The sequence below is a fragment of the Aphelocoma coerulescens genome, chromosome 9 (genome assembly GCF_041296385.1).
Source record: "Aphelocoma coerulescens isolate FSJ_1873_10779 chromosome 9, UR_Acoe_1.0, whole genome shotgun sequence".
In the NCBI taxonomy this organism is placed as follows: domain Eukaryota; kingdom Metazoa; phylum Chordata; class Aves; order Passeriformes; family Corvidae; genus Aphelocoma; species Aphelocoma coerulescens.
In genome coordinates, this window is record NC_091023.1 from 19,944,338 (window position 1) to 19,967,339 (window position 23,002).

The window sequence follows — 23,002 nt, forward strand, 5'->3', positions numbered from 1 at the left end:
AGGATAAAGGATTCCAAAAATGTGGCTGAAATATATCTTTCACTGAACATTCTGCAATGCAATGAGCCTCCTTTTGATTGCTGCCATTGGCATTAACACCAACATACAGTGCTCGATCACCTTTGGGAAACCTCAGCTTCCTGTGGAGAAGCAAGTTTTAATAAAATTTCACCTCTCTTGAAAAAGTCTTAATTTCTAAGCACCTGTTTCTTACAAAGCATTGCCCATTTATGAAGGCTTCCAGTGAAGTTAAAAATGAGTCAGGTCCCAACTCTGCCACGGAACACATGCTATCTGTGGAGCTGGTGGATGTTTTGTAAGACACCATAGAAATAACACCACAGAAAGTTTACTGCACACGAAACGTTCATCTAACAGCAAAGGAACCAAGATAGTGGGGAAATACTACAAGTTCATTGAAGTTCAGTGACGTAACTGCAACCCTGGGGGAGAAAGTGTTTCAGAGGAACTTTCACGCTGATTTTCAGGATGAGCCTTTAGCCCTTGGGAGCTTTCTATTTTGAACAGAATGAGCACCGAGGCGGTAGGAAAGCAAAATAATTGACATCTGCTCGCCAAAACCTACCAACGAGAAGGCCATTACCGTCCCGTTTTACTACCTCGGTGAGAAAGCAAAAGCAGAGCTCCGAGTCAAACGGACAGACCCCGACAACCAGAGCAAGCAGTGAAGTTTCCCCAAAACCACAAAATCCCCGTGTCCAAGCAACCACTTCAGACCGCCTTGAAGGAGGAAAACAAACAAACAAGCGCAGGAAGGAACCGCGCTGCCGCGGACGAGCGATGTGCGGGGAGCGCCGCGCCGGCGAGCAGGCGGGGGGGAGCCCCGGGAGGGCGAGGGGGCCGCGGCAGGTGGAGGAAGGGACCGGGGGCATTCTGCAGCCTGGGGGGGAGGCAGCGGCCCGGGGAGGATGCGAGAGGCTGCGGCGGGGAGGGGAAGGGGCCGCGGCGGGCGGGGGCGCGGAGGCAGCCGGGGGTGGTTCGCTGCACTCACGGGCGAGTCGTAGGAGAAGGCACACTCCGTCTTGTAGACCCGGTCCCCTGACTTGGGCACCCGGATCGTGGGCATGTAAGGGACGAGCAGCTCGCCCAGGTCCCCAGCGGCCATCTGCGCATCGCCGCCGCGGAAGAGCGCGGCCCGCTGCATCCTCCTTCCCTCCCTTCCCTCCCGGCTCCCCTCCCTCCTTCGCTCCCGGCCGCCCGCCCTCCCTCCCTGCCGAGCCGCTCTGCGCGGGCGATGGAGGCGGCGGGCAGCCGGGCCCGGGCCAGGGCGGCGGCGGGAGCCGGGCCCGAGGGAGGGCAGGGGGAGGGAAGATGCTATTTTTAATCCAATGGCAGCGGCGGCGGCACCAGCTGCGGCGGCGGCACTCGGGGGTCCCGGCGGGGGCGGGCGAGGGGCAGGGCGGCGGGGGCGGGATTCCCGCGGGGGACTCGGGTTCGCCCCAAAACCTTCGTTCCCAGGAGGGGAGCACGGAGACTTCGCTCCTGGTCTCCCCGGGTAGCCCGGGGCAGATTTCTGCTATAGGCGCTGTTATTTATTTTTAAGCATTTAAAGACTATATACATATATATATATATGTATATGTGTGTGTGTATGCAGCAGCATATGTATATATGTATATATGTATACATGTATGCATGTATATATGTATATATGTCGATATGTATGTATGTATGTATGTATGTGTGTATGTATATATATATATATGCATGTATATGTACATGTGTATATATAAGCATATATATATAAAGTATGTATGTATAGGTATGTATGCATATACAAGTGTGTATATATATAAGTAAATATGTATATATGTATGTATATATATTTTTATATGTGTGTATATGTATTTTTGTATAAAATATATGCAGTAAAAATTTCTTCTATATATTTTCATTCTCAGCCCCTCATTGCCCAGTGACACAGGTGTCTCACATGTCCCATGGCTCTGTCCTGGTCCCACTTGGGCCGTGCATCAGGATGTCTCCATGGTCAAGAGGAGCAGGTTGGTGTGGGGGAATATAGGGTGGGAATGCCCAGCCAGGGATGCCTGAGAAGCCTGTGGTAGTGCCAGGAGCCAACCCCCAATTTCGTGTCTTCTGGGGCAGTACCTTTACTTTAAAATGCCTTTTTTTGGCCTTTGCTGTGTTTCTCTCTGCTTTTCACTTTGAAAGAATAATGTTAGAGGAAGGAGAAATAGAGTGAAGTTTGTAGGAAAACAAATATTGCTATTGTTTTCAAGCAATATCTAGTAACTACTACATATGCCTGGCAGCAAAGCGTTAAAGAAATGACCAGCCCATTTAAAATGAAGATGCATAAAGTAATGAATAGCCTTCCACCCATAGTCCACAAAATATCCAAGGATTCAGTGATCACTTCCAAAGAGGTGATGTGACCTTTACTAGAACCACCCTTTACCTCAAAAGTTTCAATAGGTGATTCTAGGAAAATCTCAAAAACAGAATTGAAAAATGCTTGTACCCAGCTATGAACAAGCTGTGAGCAGACTAGCACAGTCTGTTCTCAGCAATTTTTACTACTGAAAAATCAAGTGTTGGGAACAATGTGAAACACTGAGGTCAGAATGTGATGTCCATGGAGTGGTTTTAGACTTACTGAAAAACAGACATTACATCAGACTTGTGAGCATCATTGGATGCTGGATAAAAAACACTAATACAGGGCCAGACAGATTTATTTTACCTGAGGAGACTTTGTGCTTTTTTAATGGCTTCTCTTATGAATAACTCAGCATTTATAAACAATGAGAGCCATAAGAAGACATATGAGCCATCTAACCTGAAAGATTGATTCTAACAAAAAGAACAAGCAAAGCACTGATAGAAAATCAATGTCTTTCTAATGTTTGGCAGTGCCAGGAACAGCAAACAAGGCAGTTTTTGCTTAAAATAGTCCATGCAGTGTTGCCTAATGTAAAAAAACAGAATTTTATCTTTTAAGTTTCAAATCACTAGATGATATGGGGTTAGGGCTTGGACTTACTTCCTTTAAAAAGTGAGGATTTTGAATATGGACAGATAATTTAGGGTCACAAACTGTAAGAGGTACTATCCACCACTCTTGAGAAATTTAAACCCAAGAGTACCATGGCCTGTAGAACCTGAGGAAACACATCCCTCTAGTGGCAAAAACCTGCCAGGTGAAAAGAGAACCCTTCGTATTCCCTACAAAGTTGCCAAAAGTGGTGTAGAAGAACAGCTGTACAGTTCTGAAAATGCATGGCAGTATGTGTGAAGGTATTTTTCTCACTTAGTTCATCTCCCACCAACTACCTGACATGGAGACTTGAGGAAAAAAAATACTCTTAGTTTCTTGTATCTTTCACTTGAAACTATAAATACTAGAAATCACAAAATGAAAACTAGTATTACCAACTTGTTCCATGTATGTTCTGATGCAAAGGAGTGACTGTTGGCAATTGCATTAAAGCATTTTCACAGATTAACAGCTTTAATAGCTGTATGAGCTTAACTGCCACACAGTTTCTTTTAAGATACTGGAATCAACACAAACATTGTTTATTCATTTCCATCAGCAAACAGCAGGATGTCTGTTCCATAGCTCAGTCACAATTTGTCAGTATGAATTTAAGAGCTTGCATACTGTCCTAAATTGTTTAATTGTCGGGTGAGGATTTCATGGAATTGTCAACAAGATTTTTATCAGGTGTTTCATAATGATACCAAGGTCCATCTCCCCGGTGTCTCATCAGTCTGCGTGCCTCCACCTCCAGCATCCTAAAAAAAAGGCAATAGACACCCTAAGCATAAAGTTTGTTGATGTTCAGCATCAAGGAATTACTGACAAATCAGTGACTTTAGCATCAATGGTTTATAAATACTGCTGAAACATACATAGTACCAATATATGAAGGGTTCAACTAAGACATGAGCTATTAAATCTTTCTATTTGGGTTTTTTTTTTCAGCAAGTTGTTCCACAAAGGAGGAATAAACATACTGGCAGCAGTTTTATCACAGCCTAGCTGTGAGCATTAGCAGGGGTAAAAAGAGCTACACCTTTATAAACATCAAGTGTTTTGAAGAGCCCCCGTCCTTGGATTGTTCTGGTAACCTGAATCCTGAGAGGGCAGCGACAACAGATACCATAACTCCCACTGTGGCAGCAGCCAGTGCAGGCAGCACTCAGGGGATACATGAAAGCACTTTATGTCAGCATCCTGCTCAGTATGTCATGCAAAATCAAAGAGTCAGCTACAGTATGGATCAGTATTTTAACCCCCTCAGCTACAGAACATACCTCACTTCAGCTTTCCTCGCTTCCACATCAAGCAGAGCCATGTCCTTCTCATAGCTCTTCTCAGGGGGTTCAAGTAAGTAACGAGCTATCCAGCGGCTTATGGGGTGCTGGAAAACATAACAGCAGAGATTATTTGTGCAATTTCCAAGTAGAAATGTCATCATAACTGAATCATTTTGTATATCCGCAGTCCTGAAAAGTTGTCATTGACATCATGAGCACTGCCATTCAAACCATAACAGTAAAGTTACAAACATGCACAACTATATGTGAGCTCAGAACCCTAAAAAGTTGTATTTCTTTTGCAATTTTTAATGCCAAGATAACCTCCAGATGACTGTTCTGTTGCAAAATTAAAATTTAATGGAGGACATAATTTATTTTCTTTCTGTTGAAGTAAAGTTCCTTAAACAGCCATTCTAATGGCAGAAGCGAACTCCAAACCTTACTTACTTCAAAGTTTTGCTGCCACATAGAGGGCATCTCACTAGGAACAAAAGTGTAAATGAGTTGAAATAGTCACAATAATATTGCTGAATTCAATTACTTCCTATCAGAAACAAAACAGTGCTTGCAGCAAGAAGCCAGGGACTAATTTTAAGAAAATACAATTAAATTGAAAGCAGATAACCTTGAGTTTGTGACTATAAAAATCTTCAATTCTAGATACAAAAGTGTGTGTGATATTGGACTTTAAAACAACACTGGCAAACAACACAAAGGAAAGAAATGTCACTTTAAATTCCAATTTCTTACAACATGTTAGAAAAGAAACAAAGGCAACACCTGCATGCCATGAATGCAGAGGACTGTTCTTATTATTCAGTAGTATTATAGAAGAATTCTTGGCATACAGCTTCAGCAGTTTACTGCATACAGAGCATTTTCATCTGCTCATGTCAATAAACAGATTTCCTACAGCCTTATACATGTTTCATAAAGCTGCAAAAAAGTTTACCAAAATCAGAACTGCATATTTAACTTTTACTACACTGATAGCCATCATCATACTCCATTCATTTTACTCCCAAAAGTATTATCAAGAGAAGGGCTGTCAATAACATGCCCACCCTTTTGCATGTTACACTTACTTTGTAGTATTCCCAGTGCTCCGGAACATAACCTTCGGGAATCTCTGCAAGTTCAGCTTCACCTGACAAGGAAAGGAGGGGAGGAATATTTAACTCTATGATTATTTTCCAAATCTACCTTATATTCTGCCATTCAGATCAGGAAAAGATCATTATTCCACATAGAGAGTACTTAATCCCTCAGTGTGAGCTCTATTCGGAAAATCTGAACTTGCAATTTTTGCAGACACATCACACTGCAAGTGTCTAGCTCATAGATTTTAAGTGACCCACCAAAAGGGTAAAATTAGCAGCTATACAGAAGAAACAACTTGGATCACATCCACAGAAATGCCCTTTAAAGTACAGGAGCTGAAAGCACGGATTTTTCCTGATTTCTCTATTAAATTAATTACATATCATTACAGCAGTAGATTTAACACATGCATTGCCAAGCAGAATTTTGGCATCTTTGCTAGATAAAAAGCCAGGACTGCAATCTTGTTACAGCAAGTAACTGAACTTCACTGATGTTTGAAAGCCTGCCAAAAGAGAGAATGTATTTTTTTTTAAATTTGAGAAACTTTTTTTTAAAAAAGCCACAACTAAAGCAAATATACTGGGAACATTTTCTATGTATTTCTACAATATCACTGTATTTGTTGGGCCTATTCCATGGTCTTCCAAAGAGAGAGCCTTAAAAGATTCCTTTTTTTCTATCCAGCATGCTTAATTCCCATTTAATAACTTTTTTGCTTAGCCCTGACAGAGCACTCACCAATGAAGACGTTGATATATGTTAAGAGCACTGCCACTGGTATTCCCGTCAGGAATAAATAGAATTTCTGTAGAAGGGATAAAAACAAAAGGTGTAGGAAACTCAGAACCCTGACAAATTTACATGAGGTCTTGTCTGAAAATGGTGGAACATAAACATATAGAGGAAATCGTATTTTAGACACTCTTACACCATTTGCAGTAACTCCTAGATTTGCATTCCTAGGTTGGAAAGGGAGGTTGTATGTAAACACTGCTGATGGCAATGAGTTATTTAATGAACCACAGCACACAAAGAGCAACGCTGTGTCAGTCCATGAGCCCGTTTGGGTCAGATTCACATCTCCCAGTGAGGTCAGTCTGTGCAGCAGCAAACAGCAACACCTCCCTGAAATCTGCCTCAGCATCTTGCCATGACTGGCTCCAGCACTCAGCTGGAATGAGGCACTGACAGCAAAACAATAATCCAACACCAACGCAACCACTGTGGGCTCTGGTAGCTGTGGAAGGCAGATAAAGGAGTCCTGATCACATGAAGGGAGTTGTATCAAATTGGCTGTTGCCCCTTATAACAGGATTTATCCAAAACCTGGATTTGGAAGGGTCAAACTCAGGTTAGGCTTCCTACATCTTACCTCTGGTGTTAGTGGTTGTAGGTAACTGAAGGTAAGCCCTGTAGAAGAGTAACTGATATGTTTCAAAAAGAAAGATGGAGTAGAAAGCATTTGTGGGTCATGCATATATGAACACAGACATGTAATTTAAGAATGCTACAACAGCAGTAATTTAAGTACCTATCGCAAGCTTTGCTATCTAGCCAGTCTTTTAACTTCATCTAGCCCTGATTTTACAGCATATGACCAAAAAAATTTTAAAGAGGACCTGAAGTTCTTTTTTATGTGAATAGTGCCAACCACATCTTAGATGCTGTCACATAAACAATAGAGGAAATAGTATTTTAGACACTCTTACACCATTTGCAAACCATGCATTATACTGAATGCAATACGTTTGATTTTTAACTCACCAACAAGCTCAGAAATCGAGAATCATAAAAACTCGTTGCCTTGATGATAAACATTCTCTTCCCATGGCTGCCGCTGTGTCGTACAGGAACTGAAAATTGAACCAGAGTATTATGATTTTGTACCCCACTGGTGCTTATGCCAGGACAAGGTCAAACATAGTGGGGGAAGAAAAAAAAAGAAGAGTGTACAACAGCGGCTGAATTTTCTGCAGTTCACTTGAAGTAATTTCGTATTTTGCTAGCATGAACCTATTTTTCTTCTAACTTTAGACATAGATCTATGACTACCTGTAAGCACCAACACGTGAATCAGTGAATGTCACCATACAGGGCCAAGCAAATTGACAATTAGAATGCCAGGAGGGAGGGCCTCCCGCCCGTTTCCAGCCATGCTTTACCCACACCCGGCAGTTTTCACAGGAACGGGGACACAACACTGCACCTGCTCAGCCCCCGGTCCTCCCGCGGCCTCCGGGAGGGCATCTTTGCCCCGCTCTGCAAGGTCACCTCGCCCCCGCCGCCCCGCCCCGCCGCTCCCCCGCCGAGGCCGTACCGAGGGTGCCGGGGAGGCGGGGGGCGATCCCGGTGATCCCGGTGATCCCGGTGGTGCCGGCGCCGCCCGCCCTCCGCGCCGCCCAGGCCGCGGCCGCCCTCAGCAGCCGGCTCATGGCCGCCATGGCTGGCACTGGCACGGGGCGGGGCCGGCGGCGCCGCTTCCCGCCGCGGGGTGAAGCCGGCGGCCGCCATCTTGGGAAAGGGCAGAGCGTTCCCTGTGCTCCCTGTGCGGCGGGAGAGCGCGGGCTGAGGCCGGGCGGGCGCCATCTTGGAAAAGGGCAGCTCCCGCCCCGTGCCCCGGTGCTGTGGGAGGGCGCGGGGTGATGGCGGCGGCCGCGGCCATGGCCGCTCTGGGCCGGAGCCTCACGGCCGCGCTCCGACTGCCCCGGGCTCGGCCGGAACTCCCCGGGTACGCACCGCGCCGGGGGGACTCGGGCTCAGGCACGGGGGGGCAGGCGCTGTTCCCAGGAGGAAGGAGAGCCCTTGGCGGGAGGCGGGTGTCCGTGTGTCCCGGTGTCCGTGTGTCCCGGCTCCGCCAGCCAGGGTGGTGCGTGGTCGCAGGCACCGTGTAAGGGCAGCATGACGCGGTTCCCTGTGCCTGTAGAGTCCTGCAGGCATTGTGCTGGTGCCTCCAGCGTGGGTGGGTTTTGTGCTTCCCCGTGTGTCCACGGCTTTTGCCATTGAGGCCACAACGAAGGGCGTGGGTTCTCCCTCTCTGGAGACACCCCTGGATGCGTTCCTGTGTCACCTTTTCCTTTGGCAGGGGTTTTGAACTGCATGATCTCCAGAGGCCCTTTGTAATTCTAAAAGCTCTGTGATTCTATGATCTACTCTTGTACAGCATAGCTCAAATTTATTCCTTAATTTTTAATTGTTAATTATCTCTGAGTATAGAAAACTGATAATTAGATGACAGGGAGGAGAAAACACCGAGATGACATTTTTGTGGCTAAGCAAACCCCTGCCTTTCCCCCCACACCTGTCTGTAGGAGCTGTGCCTTTGTGAATGAAACAAACATTCTCACTTAGTGGAATATTATTTTTCTTACCATACAAAGTTTTCCTTCTAACTTTTATGCAGAATGGTGCTGAATCTGTACCACAAGAACCTGCCAAAAATTGAGCCCCTCCATCAGGTGAAGTTCCTGCACACAACTGTGTCTCGGAGGGGTCTGGAGGAGTTTTTTGATGATCCAGGAAACTGGGGGGAAAAAAGTGTAAAGTCTGGTGAGTTATATTTAGCATTTCTCATAGTGATCTTTGAGCTGAAATCTGGGGTTTTTGCATCATAGGGAGTATTCCTAGCTACATAAAACGTACTTTTCTATGTACATACATCCACTTGTGCATCTTTATGCCTGTTAATTTTTCCTGTGTGTAGTCAGTGTTTATGAAAGTAAATAGCAATTGTGCAGCAGAATTGTTTTGCTGTAAATCCTGTGCCTTGCTCTGAAGTGAGAGTGTGTCACAGAAGAGATGTGCTTTGATGAAATGTAGGTCCTATGGAAGAAAACTAGTTCAGCGTAGAGGTTCATCGTACAGCTTTCCTTATTCCCAGCCTTTTACAAACACAAAAAAACACTGTGTGTAATTGCCTTTTTGCATTGTGTTTTAAAAGCAAAGCTGAATATCCTCAAGGATGGCTGTCCAAGCAGTAGTATTTTTTTTAAAAGTGGTCTTTGTACTGTTGTGTCAGCTGAGCCTAATAGAAGCACTTTTTTAATTTTCTAGAATAAGAGAACTTTGTTCCATTAAATTAATGGTGGTTTTTTATCTTTTACAGGGGATTCATGGAATATAAAGCAGCTAAGGGGCAAGAGTAGTGAAGACCTGCACAAACTTTGGTAAGTAGGTTTTAGTGAAGAAGCTTCTTTTCTTTCCGAGCAGCTCTGTGCTTTTTAATGAAGTGTGGCTGGTGAATTTATGATCCAGTAACTTTAGTCTGCCATAGAGCTCCGCAGGCTCCAGCCAGCTTTGGGCCTGGATCAGCCCCGGTTCTGGCCCTGCTCAGAACACAGAAGCTGCACTGCAGGTGGCTGTGGGACAGTTGTGTCTAGTTCAGAGGGCTCAGGTTGGGTACAAACCCTCTGGGGGTCGTTTGAATGGGACAGACTTGGTTGTCAGTGCCTTCTGGTGGGCTGGGCAGTTCGTTTCATCAGGGTGCTCAGGCTGGCATTTATTCTGATTTAGAAAGTTTCTGAAGCTGGAGGTTGCATTGCCACTTCAGGGCTGTGCCAGGGCTGAACTTAATCATGACTGTGAACAGCTTTCTCCTTGCTTTGACTTGTCCTTTTCCTGTGTACATGTAAGAAAAATCTGGCTCTGTCCAGGTAGTGGAAGACAACTTAGTGTTAAACTCTTCCCCCCCAAGCCTTCTTTATTCCAGACTAAGTAAACCTGTCTCCCTCATTCTCTTATTTTATGCGAAGCCAGCAGGCACAGGATATGGGATTACAGATAGTAAGTGAATAACTGCTTAGCTATCCAGGAGTTATTTTTATATTACTGTGCCTTCTGCTCTAGGTATGTCCTGCTGAAAGAAAAGAATATGCTCTTAACTTTAGAGCAAGAATCCAAACGACAGCGCAAGCCTATGCCCAGTCCAGAACGATTAGAAAAGGTAACTTGTTTACACTACATAAAAAATATAACTCTTAAGTAGAATTGCTGAAAGATCAAGTGTTTGTAAACTTGTTAAAGACCATTTTTTAAAAATTATTTCCCTGATTTTAGTGTATACACTAGCTGCTCAAGTCATAGTTTGGTCAAGGCAGCTTTCTCATTGTCCAGTGGGTGTTACTGGGGCTGTGACCAGACTCCAGTGAAAACTAAAATAACCAACAGCCACTACAAACTGTAAGCAAATCTTTTGTTTGCTTCTCCTGCTTCCTTCCGATCCCTGCCTCAGAGCTTCCTATACTTCTGCATCAGCATTGGATCTGGCTTTATGCATTACCCAGCTGGACTTCAGTCAAGCATCAGACTGCCAGTTATTTCATATCTGTCCTGCTCTCAGGTTTTTGAAGCACCCATTCCTTACTGTTCTAGTACACAGGGCCTGCTGAGAGAGAACTTGTGATCAAACTCCAGCATGTTTTACCATTGTTCTCCCTTTAAATTTTGTCTTGAGATTTTTTAAATTGTCAGCATTGTTTTTTGTTGGTGCATCCTGAAACTATTTACCATTTCCAGGTAGAAACATCTATGAAAAATATAGACTTGGTTGTCAGAGAAAGAGAAATTGCTCTGAGGCTTTTACAAACGGGCCATGAAAAGCCAGTCCCTGGCGAGTGGAGACACGACTTCTTGGGACGCACCTTCTGGTATGGAAAGCCTTTTTTCTTAACATGTGAATTTTTCTTGTGGTGTGTCTCTCTCCCAGAATGTCCTTGTCAAATCAAGGAAAGATGCATATACTGTATAAAACACAGGAGATGCAGTTACAAACCAGGCCAGCAAGAGCTGTAAGTAAATACCCACATACTAATTCTGCAATCTCCCAGACCACTTCATCACTGTACTGAAACTAGAAGAAACTGGTAAAATCCCAGAATGAAAACAATGTATACATTCTGTAATCATTTTTATCTGTCTCCAACAGGTACAGTTACAAGGAATGGCCAATACCGTGGCACTTGAACAAAAAACACAAAAAGAAGAGATTCTATTACTTACCTCATGTCAATCACTTCATCAGGTAAAAAGATTTTTTTCACATTGAAAGTTATCTTCTTCTGTTCCTGTCCTTATTCCACTTTAAAAGGAAAAAAGTAGTAATCCTTTGGCTTTCAGCTACTACTCTGAAAATTAGGCTTTTTAAAATTACAGCTTGCTCTGTTTCTTTTTTCTGTTCCCACCTCAGTTACCACGAGACATGGTTATGCAGTTGCACTGTAGAAGTAACTTCAAATGCAGACTACCAAAAATCCTCCCAGGGGCTGAACTTCTGTAGAATTCAGAAGCAGAGTAAAAATACTACTTTGCAGGCTTTTTTACTTACCAAAAGCAAATGAATACTGAAGTTGTTCATCACTGAGAGCCTCTATCTGATGGGGGGGGAGCTCATTAAAGTGGTCACAAGCTGGCTTGAAATTAACCACACCAACTTCTCTGTTTCAGACTCAGACTTGAAAAAGCCTTACGGAAAAGGGCAAGGCAGCAAAACCTGGAGAGGACGAGGCAGAAGGTCTTGGAAAGGAAGTTCCCTGACCTTGCTGTGAAATCCCAGAGCCAGTAACATGCTGGAAGAGCACTGCAAGCAATCGGTCGAGTGTCTGTGGAACATGAATCATGTTCTGGAACCACAAATGACTCCACTGAGCATTCCAGACAGCCTCCATCTTTTTTTTTGTTTTAATACCACATTTGACTTTAATTAAACTTGTGAGCTGGAAGTAAAAAGCAGCTTTGGTGTAATTTCTCACATTTCCAGAAACAAATGTTGTGTTATCCACCTGTTACAAGAGTGAGACCTACATCAGGAACAGTGAAGAGCAGCCATGGAGTGCCAGCTGACAGTAAGAAGGGTAGGGGTAATATTTACCTGGTTTAGTTTAACAAATGTACATTAAAACCAGACAGAAACATGAAAGCATCTGAAGCTCACATACGAGCCTTTTCCCTGACCCTATTTTTCTGATATATTTTTCTGAATATTTTCCCTGAGTTACAGGTAAGCTACCCAAGGTGTATTTGCTTTCTGCATAAAGGCACTGGTAAATGGGCTCTTCTGTCTGCTATGAGGCATTTCTTCCCCTGCTTTAAAAGTCTGGCTTCTTAGAAAGTATGAAATAATCAGCATGGGAACTTCTAACGATGCAGTTGTCCTACCTAGACTTTTCTTTGTTTTCAATTCAAACACTTGTGCAATGGGTTTTTTTGCAGAGTGAAAAATGTTTGAAGGAAGACTGCAATAGTCATCTATGAAATTAAAGTAGGTACTGCTGCTGCTCTCAGGTCATGGAAACACCTTCACCTTTCACTTCTGAAAGCTTTTAACCTCCATAGGAGGTGGTCTGGAAATCTAAAGTCACAAACACCAGTCTTTCAGGAAGCGAATGTGCTCAGCAGTTTTATCTGGTAAAACACTGCAAGAGAACCAGTAATGTTTCCTGTGAGTATCTGTCTCCATAATTTTGACCTTCACTTACTCCTCTGCATGACACAAAATTCCCCCTATTTAAACTCAGAATCTTTATAGTGGTAAGAAAACCTCCAGAAGTGTTTTGCTCTCCGTATGCTGCTGGAATTTTAACAGGTATTACTACTGCACTGCAATTCTTTTAAGATAAAACAAGGTAAAAGCTGGTTTGGCATATTGAAATCTAAGCACACCACTGAGGAAAAGCTTAAAAACACCACTCACTGCAGGGGGCTAAGGTGCCAGTTCAGTTGCTGTTCCATGTTCCACTTGAATGCAAACTGGACTGAGTCTTTTTCTTCCACAATGGCAAGAGCTGGTGACTTGGATCACTTGGTGCAACTCTGCAGTTTGCCTCATTTTGCAAGGGAAATACAGTTTGTCAATAGCTTTGAAAATCTGGATCAAGCAACTTTGTCTCAAGAGCTACTCATGAGTCTCATGATAAGACAAAAGCAGACTGGTTTGATAAATTACTTTATTATTTGGAGGTAATGTGAAACTTTTCAAATAGAGGCCTCATAATTATTTACCCACAAGAGCTTTTAGGATACAAAAATGTAGCAGTACTGTTTATTTTTTTTTTTGATCAGTTAAATGCTATTTGGTTTTCCACAGCTTTTGAGATAAGGAGCAAAACTTCATTGTGTCCCAAAACAGACCATCACACCACTGTAATTTAAAGTAAGCTTAAAAGCAACATCAAGCTGCGTCTTGACAGCCAATTCCTGCTAAAAAAAAGTCATCCCCGTTCCTGTGACCCTGAGTGCACCTTCCCCCTGCAAACACAGGCACTTACAGACCCTGCTGGGAGGCACAGAGGGAGCCACACCAGCCATGGGCACACAGCAGCTGCTCCTCAGCTACAGCTCCCTGCAGCAGGGTCAAGCCACACACTGAAAGCTTCTGACTGCTCCCAGTCTTGGAGAGGCAATTCTTTGTCTCAATTCCCCTGTCTTGAACAAGTTTTGCTTCTCACCTACATCACAAAGGCATTAAATACATTCTCAGACATCAGGTGGAAAGCATTGCTTGCGTACTGAAATGAAACTGCTCCGTAACAAAAAATTAGCAAACCAGTGCTTAATATAACATTCACTCCATGGAATGTAACACTTCTGTGAGACAGTAAAAGTTTACACTAAAATAGATCAATGAATACAAACTTTCAACTTTTAAAACAGCTGAGTAACTTTCTCTGCAAGTACTCACAAGGTTGCTCAAATATAAAAGACCAAATTTTATTTTTTAAGAGAAAAATAAGAGCAATTTAAGGCCAAAGTACCAGCAAGGAAGACTAGTATGTGAAAGCAGACAAGAAATTAGACAAGAAATATTTAATAAATAAGCACAGGCATTTGCAAGGTTATGCCTCTATCTATTAGCTAACCTGTAAAGCTGTTCCCAGGAAAAGATACTAGAGAAAATAGACATTTATACAAAATCATAAAAAGCTTGTTACATGAATTATTGCTTTACAAGGGACGTAAACATCCTTTTTCTATTATAGTACCAATTAGGTCTCTCAAAATTTCTAAGGTTTGTTAAAATGGAACTTGAATTATGAAAAAAACCCAATATAAACTTTCTACAAAAAACAGTCCATCCCATTCCTGAGTATGCTAAAGCTATAAAACAGAAGGAGCACCGAGCAGGCAGCAGTTTTCACAGTAAAGAGGTCTAAGGACATTTTCTTTCTACACACTGTTTTCCTCCTTCTTCATATTCTTGTTTAGAAATCCACATCTGTTGGAAAGTACCCTACAAAAATAAAGAAACAAAACCAACACAAAATAAATAAATATCAGAACACAAAGGAAGGTTAATTGAAACATGATTAGCTTTTCCTAGGAGGGAAAACAAGCAAGTCCTTACCTTATATGAGGTAATAGGACTTGACCTGCTTAACTATCTCTTCCTTGACTTTTATTGCTAAGGGATTAAACTCAAGACAGAAGTGCAGCACCAAATGCTTATTTCAGTCTCCCTTTCCCATGATGATAAATTAACCCCCACAAACCATTTCAGCACTCAGAAACTTGTAGACCTACACACAGGAATATGATGCAGAAACAGGTTTGCTACTTTCATGGTCTACTAGATACATTCTAGAGCAAGTGCATGTATTTCAAGATTGCACCTTGCCATTAAAAATGGGAGAACATAGCAGGGTATGTTGCCACTGGAAATGCTCATACCTCTTTTTAAAACAGATTCTCTTCACCTTACCATGAGGATAGCCAAAATTATGATTACATAGCACAGACTCTGCAATGCACACTTCTGGGGAATCAGATGTCTGGGTGACAGTGCTGTTCAGCACAGCAACAAAGTAACACAGGTCTACTAACCAAAGAAGCCAAAATGGAGCCCCCAATCCACGAGCTGAACCTCCGCTCCACAGTCGTGTTGTTCGCTATCAACTTCAGGCGCATGCTCTGCACAGAAAAGGAGCCAAAACCAAACGTCAAACTGGAAGCTGGTGACCTTTAGGGACAAGCAGCAGAAGGAACCTGGTGTCTATACCAACATGCAGCTTAAAAAGGTCCATTTTAGTACATCTGCAATACTGCTCATCTGCCCTCTATTTAGAATTCAAAATCCGCCACAGTGGAACAGGAAATGTGGCTTTTACCTTGTCTCCCAACAGCAAATGGTTAAGGCAAGGAATGGGGCAGGTAGAGAGCAATATCACAGTGTATACTGTCATCTCCAACACTGCACTGGGACTAAAATGACTAATGTTGCTAGACCTAACTTTTATCTAGCCTTTTTTGGACCCATTCATTCCTTTTGCTTTCAAAATGCCATGTAGCAATAAAATCTTTGCATTTCAATGGGTTCCTCCTCAGCTATTATAAGCAGTGAATGAATACATTTCTGTTTCTCCTAACATTCATCATTTCAGAGTTGTCACAAGCAGAACATTTTTGCTTGAATACTAAAATTCAAGAAATATCGTAATTATACCTACTCTCAGATGCAAGGTATCAATACTTTCTTTGACATCAAGTGATTAGAAAATATGTAAATATGTTACTCATAGACCAAACCTAGTGATTTAAGTTGTCTATCATATCAAGGAAAAACAATTGCCACCATGACATGACCTCAGGCAGAATGACTGAATGTGCCTCAAGTTAGTCAGCAACACTTCAGAAGAGAGACCATCAAGGGAAATACTGGCTGTTGCTTGAGGAGAATTACAGAACTTAGGATCACAATATGAAAGCAAGAGTGAAGCAGTAAAATATTCATTCCAAGGTATATTGGAATTTATTCTGTCTAAAAACTCTTCAAGAACTCTTTCTTTTCTTTAGAGAGGGAGGTTTCTTAACCCTGAAGAAATCTGTTCAGCTGTCTGGTTCCTAAGAAAGTCAAAGCTATGATATCCTTGAGGACTTATGTGGCAGAAAAGTGAAATGGTAAATACTCAAGGCAGTAATGGAAAGAGTTGTTTTACCGGTGGGGTTTTCTGAGACAGCTCCCTGTTCAATCTGTCTGTGAAACTCTGTATTAGAGTGTTTCCTCCTGCTACAATCACGCTGCCATAGAGACCCTAAAGAGAAAAAAACAACCTAGAGCATTAATTCTGAAATCATTCTGAAAACAGCTCCTTCTCACAATAGAGAGGGGTGGCACAAGTATGTATAGTCAACAGCAATAATACATCACTTGATGCCAACAGTATTACCTCTCCCAATTCAGTTAAATATTTAATCACTTAAAAATATTGCAAGGCAGCTTAATATTTAACTATAAAAGGAAGACAGAAGCCATGTGATTAATGATTCTAAATTATTTCACAGAACGATTTCTACTATGAAGAACCCTCAACCTACACATCTGCCCTGTATCCAAATTGTTGGGTTTTTTTACAACTGAATGCCACCCCAAAAGAAAACCCCGCAGCAGTTTTCTATCTCGCTATTGCTGCAGTTGGTGAACACACACCACAGCCCAGCCCACTAAGCCCTCCCACACACTGGTTAACAGAAAAAAATTTTTGAAAAAACTCCCATGCAGTCTGTATAAAATTTGACACCTGAGAAAGATAGAACATTATTTTTAAAAGTAAAGTTTTCCTTTAAAGCTTCTTCTCTTCTTTCTACTCTTTATAAATTTGTCATGGTTTAGCATAGTTTGGGTTTTTAGTTAAAGAGGGCTCCATCACATACATTCCATGTACGTTCTAAACATAATGATACCTAAAAATCTGAAGATACCATTCAAAGTTACAAACATAAATGCTTATCTGAAACCAGTCCAAACCAAATTATGCAGTGCCAGCCACAAAATCTGTACATCAGATCTTTAAATATGGGTAGAAACACTCAGTAAAAGATCCTGATTTAGCATTTTGTAAGACAGAACATGAATGGTACATATCCCTATATACAAATACTTAATACTTACAGAATTATTCTAATGTATTTACCATTATCCTAGAAAATCCATGTCTTCACTGTTGCTGTTCTAGTCTCAAAAACATGTATCAGCACAAAAATATCTATGCTTTAAAACAGTGCCTGGCTGACTAACACTTACCGGCCTGATGTCTATATCACACATTCCAACGCTTGTTGTGACAACGTGGCTCACACCCAACATCGTGTTACCAGATAAACCCTGCAGGGAAAATTAGGAATCTACACATCATTGCTTCAAAAGAGCAAGGCATAGAAAAGCCCTGAATGAGTTGCATTTACAAGTATTCTGAAGAAGGGGCTAAGCATTTTGTTAGGAAAGGAAAAAAAACCCCCTCCTATTTCCCCAATCACCACCCATTTTGAACATTTCTTCCTTCCTTGCCCAGCCATAATTCAAGACAGGTAAATTCTACCCCCAGGAGAACCCCACAGTACAAATACATCCAAATCACAAAATTAAAAATATTATACAAAAGGAAGCCAAGTGATAACCTAGTCATGTAAAGCCTTCCAATCACAGCTATCACAGTGGTTCTACCTTTACATTGGAAGGGTCAAACAATCCCTCAGGAATTTTCAGACGCTCAGCACCAAAGTCACAGTTGTAGCCGTTGGGGAACTCGTAATGAACTGTTGGCATCTGTGCTGCTACCCTGGAGCATCAGGCAGAAAGCAACACATTAAAGTGCTTTCTAAACAGGGTGTCAAGTTATCTAAGCAGTGTTATAAACTACAGTGCCAATGGGAATATTGTCATTGATAAGATTTACAAGTTCAAATAAAATTCATTATGATCTCATCTTGGAGTATTAAACAAAAAACTATATCCTGGATATATGCAGTATTCCTACTTTCATAAATAAACAGTGTTTAGATAAAACCATTTTCCATAACAAAACCAGCCAAGAGCAGTGAACAGGCTGAGCTCCCCATGCACAACTGGTAACTGATTTTACAAGAAAGAAGAAAGTAACATACTGTTCATCATAGGTTGAATCTGATACTTGGAGGACAGAAGCCTGGAAGTCCTGAATGACACACTGTGGAGTTAAAATTAACATGAATTTATATGAATTTTAGTCCTCAATTATATAAAATTTATAGAATTAGTACTAACTTTTTGAAGATTTTTCTAGTTCTTCAAGAGAAAACACTGATATACTTGCAAACAAAACTTACTTATGGAACACTCAGGGGAGGTGAAAGAGGGAGGAATGACCTACTTACATTACACATGTAATTGTGCCAAGACCTGGTGACCTGGGGCAACTTCTCTTTTCTCTTCCAATTTGCTGGTGACCCCTCACGAACTGCCTCCTGAGATTGTAGGGTACACAATCATCAGGTAAACATTTCAGCCTCTCCCCAAGAAAACATTTTCTAAATAAAGTTACTTTCCCACCTTTGAAGCAATCATATATGGAGGAATTATCTCTATGTTCATTTCCTGAAACAATTCCCGGCACTGCATAGTGATAAAATCTCCTGCAAGTGGTGATTTTACAATACCTAGAAGGCAAAGAGGGCATCCAAAATAAAAACTGAAACAACTCACCTGGAAAGTATCCAAATCATGAACAGACTCTCCCAACTAATTGTCAGTGAACTCAATTAGGGTTTTTTTTCCTTTTAAATGGGACACAGATGTAAAAGCAGTAATGAAAGTGTACAAGCAGAAATCAAGCTAACTCAGCCTTGATATTCCACTATTGTTATCCATGAAAGTTTATACCTTGCTGAAGCACATATCCATCATGCACTGGAATAGCAGTGGTGTGTGTTGCCCCACTATCCAAGATGAGACCTGTAGATCTCCCATTAGCAAAACTAGTCAAAATGATTAAGGAAAATATTGTAATTTTCACTTAGAAAAAAATGTTACAATTAAAACCTAACTAGGGATGAGGACCCCAACACGTTATCCTTGGCTCTAAAAAAGGACTTGTCATTTTCCAGTATGTACCATCTTTCTGTGAAGTGCACAACCTCATCGAGAGAGCAGCATTTAACTTCCATCTGTGAACTAACTCAAGCTTTGGAATGTGAAAATTCACATCACTACTATGCAGCAAGCTCTAAGTACATCCAACTCATTTAGACTCTGAAGCTGAAAACATGTTATTATTAGTTTAAAATAATAACAAATATTCTTCTTAAGGCTATGAAAACTTCAAGCTCTAATTACTGTATTTAGTAGTGTGGACACCACCATTTTAGGTCTGTAATATTCTTATCCATAGTATCCAATGAAAAAAAATAGTAATAATAATAAAAGAGTAATAATAATATAAAAATACTTGGGCCCCAAGGACAGTCAGATTGGGAGAACTTCAAAAATGAGCTCTACTGCCTTAAAGTTCAGAAACTGAATTTGTTTACTTCCTCCCTGGATGTTTATGGAAGAAGTCAATTTGAAGAAAGTTGACATGCTGTTATACTCAGAATTGCCTGGAAAAAGTTTACCATCATTTCCTGAGGGGAGGAAAATAAAACCATGCAGTGAAACATTTCGAAGGATACGCTGTCAGAACAGCAGTTTTACACAAGAAAAAAGCTGGGATGTTGTAGTGTTCAAACATCAATTCCGTCAGTTTTTCACGCTTTGCTCTGGTATTCCACTAAAAAATGATAAATCCAAACCACAAGTAAGTGACCAAAAGGAAGCTGTGTTTGCACACTAATAGACTGCTAACACAATAAAGAAGCGATTGGAAAAATTGCAGCCACAGTTTCCAATCATACCAAAATTCCACAGAGACAGCTTTCTAGTAATTTACTTCTTTAGAACACTTTTTATTCCATTTATATGACAAAAATGCTTATTGATCACACAAAAGTGCTGCACACCTTTCCTGTTACAATAGACTTCTTTACACTTCTACAGCTCTTCCAGTGTTGGGTTCCCAAAGAACTCTCTAAAGCAAGCACCCTGCCTTTTACAAGGGGAAAGATACATGAAGGAACTTGCCCGGTGGGAAGAAAAATAAATCCAGACTTTCCAGTTTCCAAAGCATCTTTCTACAGTGTTACTGTAGCTGTGATTAAGCCAGGATATATCTGAAATATCCAACACATTACTGAAAATGTGAAGTTTTTTCCAAGCCAATACAACAAAGTAAGATGAGGTTTGTAAGGAGAATGTCAATGGGAATGTCTCTATTCAGACACCCACTGAGCCATCAAACATGAAACAGCCATTGCAAATTCATCCACACTGCACAAGCTGTGATTCAACACAAGGGAATAATGAAATTCAAGAAAATCCTTTTCATAAGATTTTATTAAGGAAAGGCATCACTTGTGTATGGCATGTCTACCTTTTCTACTCTGACTTCAAGATCTGCCCTTCAAATGATGAGCATTATCAAATGACAGAAACCTTGTCCAGATTTTCCCATGAATTTGTATTTATCCACTTGAGCTGCCTTACAGGACCACTTACAGAAACAAAGACAGAAAAATTAAAACTTCTCCATTATAAATATTATTCTGTATCAGATAATATTAGTTGTAAGGCTGAAGGAAGCACGATTTTTTGATGGCATTTATTAAGTGTAACTTAATATATAAGGCATCCAACCATCTTTTTCTTTTTATTCTAGGCAGTAAAATTTCTTTTTTAACTTTTGACTTCTTTTCAGTGAGTGAAAAACAATAGCATATTGTAAATACTTTCTGATACAACTCATACCAACTACTTCAAATTGAGGTTTTTTAGACATTTTCCAGAACCTGGCCAAGTATTTTAAACTTGTCACTTCTGTAGCTAAGTTTTAACACTTGTCACCTACAAGCCATTGTCAGACTTATCCAGGACCAATGTTTGCAGTCAGCAAAAAGACTTATCAAAATGCACAGCTGCTTTTACTCACTGGTGCTTCAGACATAAGGACAGGATGCAAACTTGCTTCAGATTTAATATGCATCTTGTAAGTGTGATCCAAAATTGCCTGGAAACTATCCCAGTCTTCAACTGTAACAACATTGACACAAAGAGATTAGTTACATCTAAGTTTTGTTTCATTTCATAAACACATAAAGGCTTTCCAATTTATTTTTTTGCATAGAGCTCTTCAGTCAAATGCTATTCTCAGCAGACATACACTTCCTCTAACAGCTCTGCAGAATCCTCTTCCTCCACAACTACCATGACTTCAAGAATTACGCTGGAAGTCCACTAACAGCAAAAACCAACCACATCTCCATGCAATCTGTAAATTGTAATCTGTTCTTACAGCCTCTGTTGCTGAACATAGCATCTGTCAACATGACTATGACTTCCTGCAGCCTGGCAATGCTATTTTAAAGCTAGGTAGAAAAAGACAAAGCACCATACTCATTCCATTTTTTAAAGGTGAAATGGCTTCCATATTCTCTCTTGGAACTCTCAGGGCATTGGTGTCTATGTAGTACGTCGGGCCCCCTTGTTTGCCCTTGTCACCATCTATCTCCATCAGAGTGCTGCCATTGTCCCTTTCTAGCACCACACCAATGGCTGTTGGAAAATCAACCTGCAAGGCAAGAGGCAAGCAGTATATGAGGATTAATAATGTTTGGGAAGTTGGTGTTTTTCTCATAAATTCAGAGGTTTCTTTATACAATACAGACAGAACCAACCCCAATGTATTAGGAAGGGTTGTAACTTTCGAAGACTTAGGGCATAAATTCATGGTGAATTTCCATGGAGGCACAGATTCTCACCTTTGGGCAGTCCTCGCCTGCATAGCCTGCTCTCACTGTGTACGAGCCAATGTCAAAAACCAGAGCCCCAACTTCATCTGAAAAGATTGTTAATCAAGATAAATGGTTATTAACACTCTTCTGCAATCCTGACTTTTCCCTGCCCACTGCCTGCTTTACAGGCAAAGGAAGAAAAGCAAACCAAGGGATCTTTTACAAGGCAAGGAGAAACTTCTCTACTCAGAACTCCAGGTACCAGAGAGCTATGGGAAAACTGCAGACAGACTTTAACTGGGGCACTGCAATCCCTCCGTTTGGAGTAAGAAGAATTCTAGCAGTAGAGAAAAAACGTAGTTGCAGCTAAACGGATCGCAAGAGAAAGCTTTCCAAAAGTTCTAATTTAACAGTCACACGAAGCCAGGCGTGCCCATAGCCCCCGGGAGGGACGAGGATAAGGAAGGTGAGACTGAAAACAGCGACTGTGTGAGGGAAAGGGCCAGAGTACGAAGCGCCCATCCCTGCGGGCCCGATCCCCGCGGATCTCTGCACATCCTACAGAGAACCTGTCCGACACGAACGGTGGTCACGGGGTTGTGCAGAAGGGCTCGAGGGAACCACACCCGGCTCCCGAAGTGCGGAGACCTTCTCCGTACTCCGCTATTGCTGATCCTGCCCAAGGCCGCGGTACAACCGGTCCCCGGAGGAGGCACCTCGGGGCCGCGAAGGACATAAACAAGGCCCGCTGCCGCCTCCTCCTCCTCACGCGTGGGACACGGAGGGGCCGCGGCAGCGCCGGGCCGGGCTGAGGGAGGCGGGAAGCGCCCGCCGGGGCTGCACGCGCCGCCTCGCGGGGCGGGGGAGGGGAGGGCGGCGCCGGACTCACCTCCCCCGTACACGCCGCCGCTCATGGCTGCCGCTGGGCCCGGCCCCACCGTCCGCCGCGCCCGCACCGCGCCGCCCGGCCCCGCTCCCCGCCGGCTCCGGTGTCCGCGGGCCCCGCGCTCCCCGCCCGCTCCTCTCC

At 42.3% G+C, this 23,002-nt stretch overlaps 4 protein-coding genes and 1 long non-coding RNA gene across 5 annotated transcripts in view; 2 read left to right on the forward strand and 3 right to left on the reverse strand.

The window, feature by feature from the left end:
- The window catches only part of USP13 (ubiquitin specific peptidase 13), a 50,650-nt gene extending 49,468 nt beyond the window's left edge, over positions 1 to 1,182 (reverse strand). Inside the window, exon 1 of the mRNA XM_069025003.1 lies at positions 1,013 to 1,182. Within this exon, the coding sequence (XP_068881104.1) occupies positions 1,013 to 1,165 (153 nt within the window). The 5' untranslated portion in view covers positions 1,166 to 1,182. The remainder of the gene's footprint in view (positions 1 to 1,012) is intronic.
- Positions 515 to 4,292, forward strand: LOC138114963 (uncharacterized). Its single transcript, XR_011152890.1, has 3 exons — positions 515 to 870; positions 1,923 to 2,024; positions 3,971 to 4,292. It is a non-coding gene; the product is annotated as an uncharacterized lncRNA (long non-coding RNA).
- NDUFB5 (NADH:ubiquinone oxidoreductase subunit B5) lies at positions 3,546 to 7,870 on the reverse strand. Its single transcript, XM_069025006.1, has 6 exons — positions 7,730 to 7,870; positions 7,177 to 7,265; positions 6,151 to 6,217; positions 5,394 to 5,455; positions 4,303 to 4,409; positions 3,546 to 3,780 (listed from the first exon to the last, which is right to left on the reverse strand). Exons 1-6 carry the CDS (start codon positions 7,851 to 7,853, stop codon positions 3,660 to 3,662), a joined length of 570 nt encoding a protein of 189 aa, XP_068881107.1. The 5' UTR covers positions 7,854 to 7,870; the 3' UTR covers positions 3,546 to 3,659.
- Positions 7,871 to 8,019: 149 nt separating this feature from the next.
- MRPL47 (mitochondrial ribosomal protein L47) lies at positions 8,020 to 12,132 on the forward strand. Its single transcript, XM_069025005.1, has 7 exons — positions 8,020 to 8,140; positions 8,813 to 8,958; positions 9,515 to 9,575; positions 10,255 to 10,351; positions 10,924 to 11,054; positions 11,333 to 11,428; positions 11,851 to 12,132. The coding sequence occupies exons 1-7, from the start codon at positions 8,055 to 8,057 to the stop codon at positions 11,966 to 11,968; spliced, it is 735 nt and encodes a 244-aa protein (XP_068881106.1). The 5' UTR covers positions 8,020 to 8,054; the 3' UTR covers positions 11,969 to 12,132.
- A 1,199-nt stretch (positions 12,133 to 13,331) lies between these two features.
- Positions 13,332 to 22,970, reverse strand: ACTL6A (actin like 6A). The gene is made up of 14 exons (XM_069024573.1): positions 22,865 to 22,970; positions 22,003 to 22,079; positions 21,638 to 21,812; positions 21,174 to 21,274; positions 19,822 to 19,919; positions 19,034 to 19,128; positions 18,704 to 18,810; positions 18,529 to 18,618; positions 18,280 to 18,341; positions 17,840 to 17,954; positions 17,420 to 17,500; positions 16,335 to 16,430; positions 15,223 to 15,309; positions 13,332 to 14,632 (listed from the first exon to the last, which is right to left on the reverse strand). Exons 1-14 carry the CDS (start codon positions 22,887 to 22,889, stop codon positions 14,552 to 14,554), a joined length of 1,290 nt encoding a protein of 429 aa, XP_068880674.1. The 5' UTR covers positions 22,890 to 22,970; the 3' UTR covers positions 13,332 to 14,551.
- Positions 22,971 to 23,002: the final 32 nt, after the last annotated feature.

Bases quoted from the DNA above. Each gene is read 5' to 3' on its own strand.
- ACTL6A (XM_069024573.1), bottom strand. From the start codon at position 22,889: ATGAGCGGCGGCGTGTACGGGGGAG. The intron at 17,955-18,279 runs GTATGTTACTTT...CTGATGCTCCAG, and splicing joins GATTCAACCTATGATGAACA to GGTAGCAGCACAGATGCCAA. The intron at 14,633-15,222 runs GTTAGTAGACCT...TTATTTTTGTAG, and splicing joins GCTCCATTTTGGCTTCTTTG to GGTACTTTCCAACAGATGTG.
- NDUFB5 (XM_069025006.1), bottom strand. From the start codon at position 7,853: ATGGCGGCCATGAGCCGGCTGCTGAGGGCGGCCGCGGCCTGGGCGGCG. The intron at 5,456-6,150 runs GTGAGTGCTCTG...TTTCCTTGTCAG, and splicing joins ATATATCAACGTCTTCATTG to GTGAAGCTGAACTTGCAGAG. The intron at 4,410-5,393 runs GTAAGTGTAACA...TATGTTTTCCAG, and splicing joins AGCACTGGGAATACTACAAA to CACCCCATAAGCCGCTGGAT.
- MRPL47 (XM_069025005.1), top strand. From the start codon at position 8,055: ATGGCGGCGGCCGCGGCCATGGCCGCTCTGGGCCGGAGCCTCACGGCC. The intron at 8,959-9,514 runs GTGAGTTATATT...TATCTTTTACAG, and splicing joins GGAAAAAAGTGTAAAGTCTG to GGGATTCATGGAATATAAAG. The intron at 9,576-10,254 runs GTAAGTAGGTTT...CTTCTGCTCTAG, and splicing joins GAAGACCTGCACAAACTTTG to GTATGTCCTGCTGAAAGAAA.